The 15,082-nt window shown below is 39.6% G+C and overlaps 1 protein-coding gene across 2 annotated transcripts in view; it reads left to right on the top strand.

Annotated features, from left to right (window-relative positions):
- The first annotated feature begins 290 nt into the window (after nucleotides 1-290).
- Nucleotides 291-15,082, top strand: part of PLA2R1 (phospholipase A2 receptor 1) — a 46,832-nt gene continuing 32,040 nt past the window's right edge. For both annotated transcript variants that reach the window (XM_071561614.1, XM_071561615.1), the window contains exons 1-9: nucleotides 291-467; nucleotides 3,494-3,877; nucleotides 6,070-6,237; nucleotides 7,353-7,526; nucleotides 8,540-8,653; nucleotides 9,309-9,452; nucleotides 10,415-10,603; nucleotides 11,950-12,107; nucleotides 13,476-13,583. In XM_071561614.1, coding sequence (XP_071417715.1) covers nucleotides 359-467; nucleotides 3,494-3,877; nucleotides 6,070-6,237; nucleotides 7,353-7,526; nucleotides 8,540-8,653; nucleotides 9,309-9,452; nucleotides 10,415-10,603; nucleotides 11,950-12,107; nucleotides 13,476-13,583 — 1,548 coding nt within the window. In that variant the 5' untranslated portion in view covers nucleotides 291-358. The remainder of the gene's footprint in view (nucleotides 468-3,493; nucleotides 3,878-6,069; nucleotides 6,238-7,352; nucleotides 7,527-8,539; nucleotides 8,654-9,308; nucleotides 9,453-10,414; nucleotides 10,604-11,949; nucleotides 12,108-13,475; nucleotides 13,584-15,082) is intronic.

Here is a 15,082-nt window from a genome sequence, read left to right as displayed (position 1 = left end):
TTTTTTCAGATGGAAAATAAGGTTAATACAGAGCGGTTTGTTCGCTTGAACACACACCTCTGACGTGGGCAGACGACTTGAGCTGCATGAGAGGCATTTCCCGACCCGGCCGAGCGCTGTCGGGCGCCGTCCCCCTCCCGGGGATGCGGGGGATCCTGAGAGCTTGGCAGCGTCTCGACAGCGCCTCCCCCCCGACTTCCCCTGCACCGCTCCCGCAGCCTCACGGGGGGCGCCCGCGGGCCTCTCCTCGGGGCTGCCCCTCCTTCGCCGCCGGGGTGGGATCTCTGCTCTGCCCTCCCCAGGGCACGGCCGGCGGGTCCGGTCCCGCGGCAGAGCGGAGCGGAGCGGCGCCGGGGCCATGCTGGCGGTGCAGCTGCGGCTCCCGGCCTTCTGCCTGCTAATGCTGCTGCTGGGCGGCGCGGCCCGCGCCTCCGCCCTCGGCCGGGACGCGGTGCCTTCCCTGAGGAGTGAGTGGAGCCCCGGGGGCGGCCCAGCGATGCGGGGCGGCGGTGCGGGCAGGGCGGAGCGCTTCGCACATTCGCCCCCGGCCGTTCCGCAGTCCTGTCCCGCCGTGCGGGGCTCGCAGCTGGGGGGAGGCAACCGGGTTTCCCGCTGCGGCGGCTCTGGGCGCTGCGGGCTCCGGGACGTGTCTCTGCAGGGGTCTGCAAAGCAGTGAGGGGATCTGGGGAAGACGAGGGGCCGGGGATGGGCAGTGAGCCCCTGGGGTCCTGCCCCGCTGGCTGTGCTTCACGCCCTGCTCATTATGGGCTGCTGCCCATTGCGGTCGTTGCACCCGGAGGGAATATGGGTAGTTTTTTTCTCATTTCCAGTAAATTCCAGTAACCTTCTCTCTCACCACATTAGCAATCCTCGCTATTTTCTAGGGGGAAAGGAAGTGGGAGGTAAGGAGGAAGGAAATGAAGATATGTTGTTCTAGTTTTGTAGAAACCGTTTATTCCCGATTAACTGTGTGGAACCCAAGTAAACTGGAACTTAGAGGCACTGGTTAGCACTCAGTTCTTCATCTGATGCTGCACATCAGCTTCTGGATTCGCTGCTGGGAATCTGTTTCTTGTCACATTCTATGCCCTTCTATAGAGGGACATGGATGTAGAAGAAGCAGCAGTATTCTGAAGGCTTCCCTCCACACTGTCAATTTCTAAAGCAGAGACTGTCTCCTTTTCTCCTTGGGTCTTCTGGGGCTTGCAAGTTCACAGAGCCCCATTGCTGCTTTTCATCTGCAGGACTTTGGACACAGAAATCACCTTGACACCAGGAGCTTTGTAAGAAAACCCTTCTGTTCAAGCAGCTGTAAAATGGATGGTGTAGTTGTGCAAGCTGAAAGAAGGGGAGCCTTGGAGGCAATTCCCAGGGCTTGATGTTGCTCCAGTTGTCTCATTGCCCCACTTGAAGATAGGGCTGAGCTGGGACCTGTGAAGCTGTCACTGAGCCTGCCATCTCTCACGTCTTGCTTCTGCCGTGAGCTGGCCCTTCGCTGGCAGTGTTCAGGGCAGCACAGCTCTCTTGCCAATTGCATTTTGTAGTTGGGAAATGGAAACTACATTTGGGAGGAGGTTGTGTGGCTCAAGAATTATGGGCTGACTATTCTTGGCGTAAGTTGGTGCAGAATGAAAAAAAGGACATGATTCAGAGAGATCATCCAGCTAGGTTATTTGTGTAGGCTGCACAAGGACCTTATCTTTTGTCAGCAGTCATTGCAACTCTTAAGAGTCTTACACATAAAGGCTTTCAAAGGCTGAGAATCCTTCACCTTTGGGTTGTGGTGTAGCTCCCCCACTCCAGGAGGGTGCTATATAGGACCTGCTGTGTGCTGTGGAGGTGGATTGTGGGTTTGATAAAGAAGTTCATCTAAGTGTGAATCCCAGTATCATGGTCATACCTCATTAATCAGTGTTTACTGGTGCTAACATCCCCGGTTTTAGTTATCTAGCAAATTAGCAGCGTATTTTCTTGGTCAACCAAGATAAGACCGCTGTGGGAAAGGCAGACCCTAGCATGAGAGGCAGAAAACCTTTCTGGCCAGGTAAATAGAGACTACCTGTGTTGCCCATGGAGGATTGGTTTGAGTAAGAAGGATGAAACCAGCATAAGCTGCAAAACTTCACAGAAAACTCGAAAGCAAAAGGCCAACTAGGTATTTGTCACAATGATGGTTTTTCAGTGAGCTCAGACACCTAACAGCTGTAGAGATACAGTGGATTAAGGGAACCTTGCTCTCCCCCAAATGGTTAAGGACTTAATGTAGGACAACTCCCAGGTGCTTGGAAGGTGCAATTATAGGTATCAGGCTGGTTCTCACCTGGCTGTTGGTCAGAAGGGCTTGTTCCTGCTCCTGCACCATCACAGGCTCCTAATCCCTACAGGCACTGGGTAAACTGTCTCTTATTAATGACAAAATCTGCAGTGCCACCTCTCTGTAAGTCAGGCTACTTGATACTTTAACCAAAACCCTCTCCATAATCTATATTCTCTGTCTTCTACTTGCATCTAGGTGGACCTCTACATCTCATACTTAAATTGTGGGCTATGTCAATTTGAGAGGATTTTTAAAATTATTATTATAGTTAGTACTTCACCATGTTAGGTGTAGTGAATTACAGCATTTTGAAAGGTCACATGGCAGAAATCATCAATGTAAAATTCAAGGCAAGATGGAAGTGCTGCTAAGGTTTTCAATGCATTATCTCCTGAGGCATAAAATAACTGTTTTCCATATAATGTGAGAGAAACTCTATGGGTTAATGACCATTGGATTTCAGAGTGAATCAAGTAGCTGAGCTGTTACAGGCTTATATTTTGCTGATTTCCAGTTCCTCAGCTCTCTTCATTTTTTTTTCAGTCTATATGCTCAGTTAAACTTTAGCTTCTAAGACATTAAACAGCTGACTTTTTTCACATACTTACAATGTGATGTCACATAGTTCAGTGAATTTCTACATGATTCCAAGAAATCTGGTATATCAGGCTAAGCCCACAACATCTGCTGTTGTGGAGTGCAGTCATGTATAGTTGAACAATATGCATCCAATAGGGAAGGCATACTCTAACCCTTGGCCTCCAGCTGTCTTGGTGTGGATAAATCCAACCCTTTCTGTATCCTATTTACAATGCAACTTATTTTGTTTCTGTCACTATACTTGCAGAGTGTGAAGAAGAAATATGGCCGAGAATATGGCAATGTCAGCCTTAAACTTTTTAGCTTTTATTTTAATTGCACTCTCCAATTTACCCCAGGGCATTATTTTATAACGTACACCATAACACATAAACCTTTTTTGTGAGCTTGCAAGTAGTCCATATGCTGGTAGTAAATTTGGACCAGTACTCTTATTTTTTGAAATGCCAGTTTTTCTGATGAATATTTTCAATTTTATTCATAAATAGTTCCAAGTAAAACATTTGACTTTTGATACAATTTGTTCAGTTGCAGTATTCTACACTCCAGAAGTTTGTTGTTTTTTTTCTCCTACAGATAAAGGGATATTTATTATCCAAAGTGAAGATTCTAACTTGTGCATTAAAGCAGACACAGTTGGCCTTGTTCTGGAAGATTGCAGTCAGCTCTCAGAAGACTTGTTATGGAAATGGGTATCCAATCATCGTCTTTTCAACATAGGCAGAAGTACTTGTCTTGGACTGAACATCAGTAGACCAGAACAGCCATTAAGTATGCTTGAATGTGATTCAACTCAATATTCATTATGGTGGAACTGTGATGGAAAAGCATTAGTTGGTGTATCAGAGTACAAATTAGCTGTTGAAAACAGCAAACATGTTGTGGCCAAAAGAAATTCTGCCTGTCAGTGGAAAGAGTATATGTCCTATGACGAAGACCTTTGTGAACACCCATTTCAAGGTAAAAATAAAATTTTGTCATCAAAATGTAGATGGGGGAAGTTTCAGAAGTTCTTTTGAAGGGAGGTTAGGTGCTTATGATCCTTTCCAGTCTCTATTTCAGTTTGGGACTCAAAGTTTGTGGGGATTTTTTTACATGCAGTGGTGGAGGTGAGCATACCACGCTGTTGGCTTCTTTTATTAAATGAATCCCCAAAACCACCAGTATCCATGCAAACCAGGAAATGCTCATTTCAAATCCTCTGTAAAATCAAAAGGGGAACTAAGGGTTTGCTATTGCCTGTCATGCTGCTTTCATTATCAGATAAACACAAAGAGAGATAAGAAAGGATTTGGAATTCCCATCACTGCAAATCACTCTGTAATTGCAGTGTGCCTGGACCAATGTTTGCGGTGTTCAGCACCTGGACTCTGAACATGCTAAGCTTTGAAACAGAGATCAGAATTTTGATTAATCCAGCTGTACAGCTAGTGAAGGTGTACGAATGTACATCAAGATCCAAGTTTGCAGACCTGAACAGTTTTCCATATATAAGGTCTAAGATAAACCCACTGACTACAAACAGCAACAGGCAGCCCGTACCTTGATCCCTTCCTCAGCATTTATGTAGGGCGAAGGACCCGATGTTTGCACAGTGTGTCTCAGACTGGAACTGTTGATTCTCTCCACTCGAACTGGGTGTTTGCAGATCTGATCTCAGTGGTTTCCTTTGAAGGTGTAGTTGTGCTTAGCCTCTGTTCTCACCAAAGTCCTTTTGGGACCTGTGATACCTGGGAAAGCACTACAGAGTCCAACCTCTTCTTTAAAACCTAGTGGATTTCATACTTAAGACCACACAGTTGCTGTGTACATGTGGTGAGATGAAAGTAGACGTGGTCTAGCTGTAATGCTGCAATGTCTATGAGAACAGGATTGGCCTTTGGCAGGCACTTCTAGCCTGGTTCAAGGACCGAAGTATTTAATTGCATGGCCAAAATCTCTTTTACCTGCAGGTTCTATTTTACCCCTTCTACCATAGCTCATGGACATGCAAATGCAAGTGTGTTAGTGCACCAGGCTGGAGGGAAGGAGGTTAGTTACCTTCAAAAAGGAAAAAAAAGTGTAACTATAGTAAGAGGTCTGTAGCTATTGAATTTGGTTTCTTGCCAGGACTGAGGTAGTCCCTTGTAGCTCCATAGCTAGCAGCATGATAGCAGGCAGAGAAGCATTCCTATTTTTTTCTACCTGTTCTTTATATCTCTGTTCATATCAGAAGGCTTTAAAGGGAATTCACAATGTGTAAACTGCTCTTTTAAATGTGTGCAGTCAGACGTTAACTTTAAAAACCTCCAGGAACCTGGTGGTATGTATTGATCCTGCAGTTGAAGGACTTTGTTCTTAAAGCTGTCAGTGTGGGATCTTTGACAAACTATTTCATTCTAAGTGTGATTGTGTTCTTTGACCTTTTTTTAGAAGGTCTGAGATAAAGGAGACACTCACTGAGGTAAAGCTTTACAGCTTTCAGGTGCACTGGATTCTATCAATATTTTGGTCCTCAAAGTACAATAGGAAAACATTGGAATATTTTGGAAGGCATTGATTGTGACAACAGATGTATGTAACATCAGTTCTCTACCTACATTATTTCTCTGTGGCATAAAAACCTATTTTTAGAAGTGTACTTAATAGTACTTTGCCTTTTACATTTCCTTTCCCATAGAATGACAATGAGAATGGAAAACACATTAGAAATCCACTTTATAAAGAGTGGGAGGAGCAAGGGAAATAATGCTACTTGTCTGTCATAGGCTAACAAATAAGTAAAGTTTACATCTGAGCATGGACTGATTTAGCTAACTGTTGTTTTATGTAGTTGTTCTGAAATGTAAGCACATATTTTATGTGTTAATTGATTAGGTTTGGGGATTTGGCTTTTTTTTGTTGTTGTTTTGTTTTTCCTTTTCAATCATAGTAAGCTATGAGAATGTGCCTCATGGTGACAAATTTCATAAACTGTTATTTCCAGAGTCTCTTCACTGAAATTACATTGCTTACACTTGGAATGCCGTGTTACCAAATATAAATAAAATTAGAAAATAACTTTAGCAGCAATGATAAAACTAAAATGTCTAAACACAGGAAACATGACATATGGGGACGAAGAAGTTTTTGTGGTCTGCATTCTTTTAATCTGCGCATTTTGTTTTTTCCAGAAACTTACACCTTACTGGGAAATTCTTTCGGCTTTCCATGCGTTTTTCCCTTTAAATATAACAACAAATGGTATTATGAGTGTACTAGAGATGGAAAGGAGTCTGACTGGTGTGCCACGACAACTCACTATGAACAAGATGAAAAATGGGGGTTTTGCCCAAATGCTGGTAAGATGTTGCTTGTCTTCTCTCTACCCCCACTCCCCAGGAGTTTGTTCTTTATTAGTAATACTAGGATGCACTCTGGGTTTGGATTACTTCCCTTCTGTTCGAGGGGAATGTCTCTTTAAAAAAAATAACACACAAACAAAAAACACAAAGGCAGGCTTTAGCAAATTTTATTGTAATTTATCATGTTTTACCTTTGAAGACTCAGGTCCTTATCCCAAAAGCAAAACTACAGGAAGTGAGCAGAAGGATGTTATTCTGTGCAGCCCATTGACCTTACTCTACAGCTAAACTTCTCTGTACTCTGTCCTAGTGATATATAGGCAGCTTCTCTGAAATACATAAAGTAAGGGTTGCTCTTGTAAAGTCACATTCTGCTTTTGACTGCACTATATCTTGCATATTCCTTTTCTTCTGTGCGCTGCTTGGACACATCTTGGGCCTAAAGCACTAAGAAGCAATAGCTTTAAAAATACTTGCTGTTGAAAATATTTTGGATGTGTAATCTTTGTGAATATTCCAGCTTATTGCGTAAATAAGCAAAATAGTATCTTCTAGCATCAGAAGTGTTTTGGAAAAGCCTTCCCCACTCAAACTCTTTTTCTTAAGCATCTTAAAAACAACTGTAAATGTGTCTTTGTAATGGGGTTTTTTTTGAAACTGTTAAATAGATGGTATTTTCAGCCTTGCTTATACTTTGTAATTATATTAAGTTTATTCTCTTGAGTACAAGATGCAAGGAGATCAGTGATTGTTGCTCCACAAGTTGGGTGAGGTGTTCGTAGTTTGAATATTTCAACATTCAGCTTTAGAAACAAATGGTTATCTGGAATAGATTAAAACATATCTCTTTTTGCTTCATAAGAGCTGTGAAAATCACTACCAACTGCAGATCAGCTCCCAAGTATTTTATCAACCATATAAAATGGGGAGCAACATTTTATTTCATTAGCACCTTATTTCTGCCTTTTTTTTAACAAAGGAACAGGAAAGGTGATCATTATTGTGCTTCCATTGGGATACTGCTGTCATTAATTAATTGGATTGTTCAAGGTGTTATGTTTCTGATTAGTTTGGAGTCTTGAGATGTTGGTGACGAGTCTGTTTTTGAGTAGAGAGTGGCTGTGACAGTTTTTGGAAGAAGAACCCTGACACACAGGTTTGCTACCAGTTCAACCTTCTGTCCATGCTGAGCTGGCGTGAGGCACGGGCTGCCTGTCAGCTGCAAGGAGGAGACCTGCTGAGTGTCACCGACCTTGAAGAGCAGAACTACATAAGTAACTTAAGCAGTAAGTAGACATTTCTCTGGGAACCTTGTAGGAAACCTGTAGTTAAGTTTCCTCTCTACCTGTGCAAAGGGGTAGGTTTTGGAGCCTAATACTCTGTGTGATGTCTCTCCCATTGTTGCTTGCGGGGCTTCATCATGTTACACACCTCAATAGAGCTGTTTGAAAAAGCAAAGATGCAGGTAAGTTCCCACCTAAATAAATCTAAGTGCAGAAGTAGTGGTATGTGTTACGTGAGGATGCAATTTTCCTAATTCTCACTCCCTGCAGAGACTCCCATTCATTCTGCAGCTGTGGGTAGATAATGTTTTTTTTTATTTTGGAGAATTATACATGTATTTACCTTACACATATATACACAATGTACCTTGGTGCCCCTTTCTCCTGTTAAGTTTCCTTTGTATGCTGGGCTTCACCAAATGTGAATGACAAGAACATTTCTGGAGCAAGTGTCTCAGAAAAGCTGTGCAGAGCCTTCTGACAGCATGGCTTTCATGTGTATTTTAGTGGGCATGGAGATCAAGTGGAGGAATGGGTAGTACAGCTCTAATGAAAAAGGTTGCCTCAGGTTTCTTGCCCATTGCTTCCCATTATTGCTGGGTTTCAATTGCAGGATATAAGCTAACAGGAAGTTTTTAAAATTATTTAATTAGCTCTTTTGTATGCCTCCAAAGCTGTAAAGGGACTGAAAGTTGTTTTGTCTATGGAAAGCTGAAACAGGCTAGTTTTTACATATCTGCTTGTACTAGATTTAACTTCTAAGGTCAGCAACAACTTTTGCAGGATGAATAGCTTTTGAATAACTTCAGACTTCTGAGTTTATTCCTTTTCTTCTTTGTGTGGAATAACAAAGTAATAGACTTTTTTTACAGACAGAAAAAACAGCCTGAACTTTCTGGACACTGTTTTGAACTTCTGTTTTGTTCCAATTGTAACAAGTTAGGACAGCAGATCTGTGGTATTTTAAAACATGGGAAGAGCATTAAGTAATACTTTCTTTATTTTTTCTGTTTCAGGGCAGTTAAACACCACAGACATGATGCTGTGGATGGGCCTGAATCGCCTGGATGAAGATGCTGGCTGGCAGTGGTCAGATGGAGCACCGCTAGTGTTTCTGAATTGGAGAGCAAGTACTTGATGTTCCTCTTGGATATTTTATAGCAGCATAATTATATGCCCTCTAGAACTGCACCTTGATACAACATTGCTGTTCCTACAACTATGTTTGAAAATTGAATTAAGTACATGAGTGTCCTTTTTTGTTGTTGAAATGTTTATTTGTATTCATTAACTGAAAGCCTTTCTAGGGATGTAACATAATTGAGATAGATCTGTCCACAGCATTAATGGTCTGGCCCTTTTGTCATTTACTTTTAAAGGTGTTTTTAAGATTCCAGTTGCATATTTAAAAACTGTAGCTGGTTTCATGGAGGAAAGGAGTTTCAATTTGTTTAATGTTAACATGCTGGAATTAACATTAACATATTAATATGAGCTTTGTAACTTGGTTCGCTACGTTTTGAGGTTTGTCCAGCAGATACAACTTAGACACTATAGCTTGTTTCAGCCTCTCATCTGATAGCTGCAGCCAAGGAGACATTGCCACAAATGTAACTCACTGTCAGTGTTCAACTGTCCATAGTATTGTAATAATACAAGAATTCTGGGTGTGCAGGGATGTTTGTACATTTATTCAATAAGACTCAGAGAACAATAAAACACCATTTTACAAGTAAGAACTGATTTTTTTTTGTAATTTTGTGCTTCTCAAAAATGTGTTTGCAGATATCTCCGATGACCGTTTTAGAGAAAATCATTGTGCAGTGATTAATCCAAAATTGAAGTATGGCTGGCACAGTTACTTATGTGAATCTCGATTGCCTTTTGTATGCAAAAAATATTTAAATAAGACAGAGCATGAAACATTGGGTAAGTCTCTTAATGTTACTGTATCCTATTTGTGGGTGTGCAAGGAAAACAAGTGAAGCCTCCTGAACATAAAGTCAGCAGAAACAGTGTTAGCTGCGCTAGATGTGTCAGTTTGAATACAGTTTACTTGAACTGATGTAACAACACTTCTGTTTAAATTCAGTTGTGGCAAACACGTTGAGAGTCTTAAAACTAACAAAGAATTTTAATATAAATAACACTTAGTTGATTCCTTACATGATCATAATGCTCATTCTCTTTATATTACAGGAAGAGCCACTCGTTTGAGTTAAAAAATAGGTTTTCAGTGTGGATGGAATTAACAAGTGGCACACAGAGAAAAAATTCATATAAGTGCAGCTTCAAATTTGCAGTTATTTTTGTGATGTGCTGTACTTTTGACATACCAAAAAAACATTGAACATATACTTTAAGTGTTTATGAGTATTGGATATATAGTACATAAAATGACTCAGACTCTCATTCTGTGTGCAAGTTAAACACAGGATTGAGTTTATTCTAACATAAATCTTTGTTTTAATAAGAGCAGCTTGTGGGTTCAACTTCTTCCTGATAATTTAAAAGAAAGTTAGCTACTTGTTTCATATAATGAGGAAAGACTTACCCAAACTTTTTGTAGGTAATTCATCTGAAAAAGCTTTATCTGTCTTTGAATCAGGTTCAGAAGTAATAAGGGGAATACAATGTGTTTTAAACTAAATTAATGGTTGTACGAGTCTAGCAATGCAAATGGCTAAATCATCAAATAAAGTGGAAGAAATTTCAGTTTGCTTGGTGGGTGATGTTTCACTGAGCATGTGTTTTGGCCTCCTTAAGTCATCCTGGACAACTCTGTTTTCAACATTTTGAAGATTTAAAAAAGCCTCCAAATGTGTTATGACCATAGCATAACCCTGACATTTCTGTCTAATATATATGAATTTTGTATGTTCAATTAAAAGATACATGGAAGTATTATGCCACTCATTGTGACGCTGGCTGGCACCCACACCATCGCAACTGCTACAGACTTCATAAAGAGGAGAAGAGCTGGAATGATGCTTCTTTATCATGCCAAAGTGAAAACAGTGGGCTCATTAGTATATCCTCCATGGCAGATGCAGAGCTGCTAATTAACTTGCTTGAAAGTGGTGAGTTTTGGGAGTTCAAGTGTGCAGTGTTTCCTGAAATGTTTTGTGATGCTCTTTTGTGGAGCCCTTTAACATTTTTAGCTACTAAGCAATGTATCACATGGCACACCCAAATGATGTTTACAAATAAAGAAAATATGTTGTATGCTCCTTCTAGGAGTCTTATAAATGTATACACTCACCTTCTGCAAAAACCATTCTTAAAATAAAGATATGAATCCACACAGTAGACACAGTGAGGCCACAGTAAATGCAGGTGGCTTTTGTCCTTCCCTGTTGTTGCCTGGTTGCTTGCAAACTGTTGTAAAATGATCAGTGATCAACCTTATACTAAAATTGTGCATAGAAGTAAAACCAATTCAGTATATCTTTTGCTTTCAGGCTGGCCTTGCCCACACTGCAAAGTTACTGCTGCTAGTATGAGGTCAGAGTCCCTTTGATGTTAGCAGAGTTCTGCTAGTTCACATTGTCCTAAGAGGTAGCGTAACTACACAAGGAACTTAATGAACAACAGCTCTTTGATGCAGCAATACCAAGACTTCTGTTGTCATAACAGCAGCAAAGAAAAGTGAATATTTTATGCCTGCCATTGACATCAATATACTGGCAGAGCTGCACAGTTTGGCTGAGTTTAAACCTCAGGCACAGACACAGGTACATGTGGAGATGAGGAGATTTACCATTGTTATCATCTTCCTCACCTCTATTTACACCCTCCAAAGATATGAAATACCATTATTTCCAGAGATGCTGTAATAGATAGACCTAATTGTTCTCAACTTATATTCATCTTCAAAGTCTGCTGCTTCTCTCTCAGGCCTGCTTCAGAATTGTCTTCAGGAGAAGGGCTTACATACCTGAAAGCCTGACTACTTTTTCTTTTTGGTCAAGTAAGACATTACATCAGACCGCAAGCCTTGTCTTGCTTATGTTTGTCCGGCTCTGTGGCTGCCACTGTGCTGTCACTGGAGCCTATAAGCTCTCAGAGAAACCTAAAGCTGACTGTGCCACAGAAGATTATAAGAAGTAATATTTCACTTCCATGGCAGTTTTTCTTCCCCATGCACTTCCAAAAAGAACATGTGCTCCTAATTTGTATTTTTCAGGATTTCAAAGCAATTGTTGCATATGTTGGCCTATTTTTGAAACAATTTGGTTTTCAAGAGCAATAGAACATTATCTCATCAGTAGGGTTTCCTAAAGTTTTTACAGCTTTTTTTTTCTCCTTTCACAGGTCATTCCTATGAAAATCCCATGAATAATTTTTAATGGTGGTGTTGAAATTACAGGAAAAACATGCTTTATTACTTCACCATTAAAATCTGAACTCACTTGTTCTTTTACAGAAAATGTAACTGAAACATGGATTGGATTATACAGTAATAACACCCCTGTTGTTTTTGAGTGGTCAGATAGCACCCCAGTAAAATTCTCTAATTGGCACAGCCAAGAACCTAACACCTTTCAAAGAACAGGACAACTCTGTGTTTCAGCACAAGGATCCGTAAGTTTTCTTTTTGAAAGAATTAGTCACTTTTATTTTAGGTCATAATAATTTTGTTTCTCGCTGTGCATACTTTTTTAAACCATGACCTGGAATACGACTTTGTTTTTTTATTCCCAATACACTCATGATAAGTGCAGCATAGCCTTTAGAAACCAATTCATTTGGCAGTGCTGATGCACAGAAAATTAATTGTAGATTTTGAGCTCTTTTGCAATAAAAAATGGTACATACATAAAGCTTGCCAGATGGAAGAGAACAAATATGAGTGGGTATCCTTATAAAGTATTTTTAAATCCAAGTAGTGAGTATCATAATTTATGATGCATTAGTTCTGGTCTTGAAAGCTTCAAATTCATGTTTTGAAAAACTGTCAGCTGCGCCTATATTATCTTGGTGTCAATATCAATAAATTTTATGTAGCATCTTTCAAAATTATAGTAGTCTAGGTCTACATAAAATCACAGAAGCTGACAGCAGGAAGATTGACCCCAAATAAGGCAGGAGTTGTAAAAGCAGGAGTAATGTTAAAACAACACTATGTCCTGTCCTATCAGTATTCATGGCACTGTTATTTTTTTTTTGTAATTCGGTTGTGCATTTACTTTACTTTTACAATTAACAGCACTTAAATTCACTAATACATGACTTACATAAATATCACTATATTGTTTTAAAATTTTTTTGCAAAGTATATTCAGTCTGAGTGTCAAAACTGTATCAAAAAGAGTTTCTGTTGTCTCTAAAGTAGTGGGTCCAGGTTGCAATGTTTAACTTAGGGTAAAGCCAGGATAATTACAATGACCTGGAAAAGTGGGATCCTATTGGAACCAGAAAATATGACTTGGGTACAATTGTAGGGTTTAAATTCACAAAGTCATGGTTTACTCAGTTTGCAAGTGTAAACAAAGAAATGGAAATGTAAAATACAAAGCAAAAGGAGGTTCAAGATAAAATTTTTCAAGCATTATTTTTACTACACGTCCAGTATATACAGATCTGCAAAAATTATATAATACAAACTTTGTAATAGCTTGAGTAAGGACCGTTCAAATATAAAGATTAATCTTACAAAGAACTATGATAACTAGCAAGAAAGTAAGTACTCTGGCATGACCATGGTGTAAGTGAATTAAGATGCATTACATCCCAAAGATTGATTCAAAGAGACAAACCCATTTATATGATTTTTGAGAATCCTGCTGACAGTGTTGGTAGAAATAAATGGTCCATCTAAGGATAAATGTGTGTAGTGAGAAAAATTATTTTTTACTGAAGAGTTAAAAGAGGAGGAATGTAATCTAATGTGTGTATAGATATGCATGAGAATATCGATATGTATAGAGTATACTTCTTTTTATCCCTTAGGAGGGACATTGGAGGATTAAAAAATGTGAAGACAGATCTTTCTACATTTGCAAAAAAGCAGGGGAATTTAATAATGTCTCTCCTGAACTGGAATCAAGTTGTCCAGAGGTAAGAAGGTTTGTGATCATTTCAGAACCATATTTATAAAATAGAATTTTATAGGAAGCCTCTAAATACAGCTACAGAATATGCAGATGTAAATAGATTATTGTAGTTTTTCATATTAGAGACATGCATGTTTTGCTAGGAAAAAATCTCATTGTTTATTTTAAAAGTACGTAAACTAAATTTTAATGTGATGTTGAAAGCTTTCACAAGATGCCTTTCACAGCTTGATGTGTCATCAGTGGTTGTGACCCAAGCTCCTATTTTTTCTAGATCAAAAGTGAAACCCCTTTTGTCCACCATCTGTGCAAATAATGACTGTTATATGATGCCTTATCCCACACATGGTTTTCATATATTGAAATGGAATGTCAGGGTGAAAAACAGTCAGTTGCATTGACATGGAGAGTGAACTCTTCCATTCGTACATGAGCTTTCCATTTGCTTTCCAACACCAATAGGAAGGAGCACAGCCATCTCACTAGGACATTATGTCAGGTTTTCAGGCTTTTAGGCTGTGCATCATGGTAGTAAAAGGTAGTGTGTAAAGTATGATTTTATTTGCCATCAGCTCCTTTTCACAGTGTGCGAAGAGCAAATTTTTAGACTTTATGTTTTATTCAAAACTCTAGAGTAAAAAAATAATCTCTAAGTTGCTTTACACTTTAGCTCATTGCCTTCCTTTTTTAATTTCCTGTCCTGTTTCTGAGAAGTGGAGAAACACAGTCAATTCAGTTGAATTATAAGATGGTTGAAGCTGAACTGTTTGGAGTCAGATGCAGTCTTTCCTCAGACATGTAGTGGTCAGACCCAGTGTTCTTGTCATACCATTATGGAAATTACTGCTTGGTTCCAGCTCAATATTTCCAAAAGTTTAGGATAATTGCATTAATTTCACTTGGATGAATATATTTCATCACTCAAGAATTTTGTGTGTTATTAGTGTAAGAAAGGTGTTCCTGTCCAGACCAGGTAAAAATGGTGCAGAGCATCAAGATTTCCTTGACTAGCTGTAGTGAGCAGTTTGATGACACTTCAGCTTCGATCCTGTGCCTCACAGGATCAAGACTCAATATACTGAGTCACCTATCACAAGTATTTCAGTCTGCTTTGGTAAATTTCTTACTCAGGATAAATTTCTGCTTCTTGATGTTTCACACCCTGTAAAACTGTATGCTGAAGCCTCTTCTTAGTTTTTTGGCTTTGATAGATCCTTTTCTTTCTATGGTGTAAAATGTTATATTCAGTTAATCAAAAGAAGTCAGTACCTACTGTACTCAAAGCTAAATTTGATTTCAGACATTTTGTCTTGTCAACTTTCAGCATTCAATGTACCTGTTTTGCTGGGGTTTGGCCTAATCTTCTAGGGCTAGGTCTTTGTTTCTTCCAGATTTACCATTTTTCCCATTCTTCTGTTGCTGAGTTACCTTAAATGTACAGAATGTCTGTTCGTATTTCTCACATTTAATCTTTTGCTTCACTAATCTTATGCTGTCATTCAT

The sequence above is a fragment of the Pithys albifrons genome, chromosome 8, assembly GCF_047495875.1.
Source record: "Pithys albifrons albifrons isolate INPA30051 chromosome 8, PitAlb_v1, whole genome shotgun sequence".
Taxonomy (NCBI): Eukaryota; Metazoa; Chordata; class Aves; order Passeriformes; family Thamnophilidae; genus Pithys; species Pithys albifrons.
The sequence above is the reverse complement of the archived record's forward strand: the minus strand, read 5'-3'. Positions and strand labels throughout refer to the sequence as shown.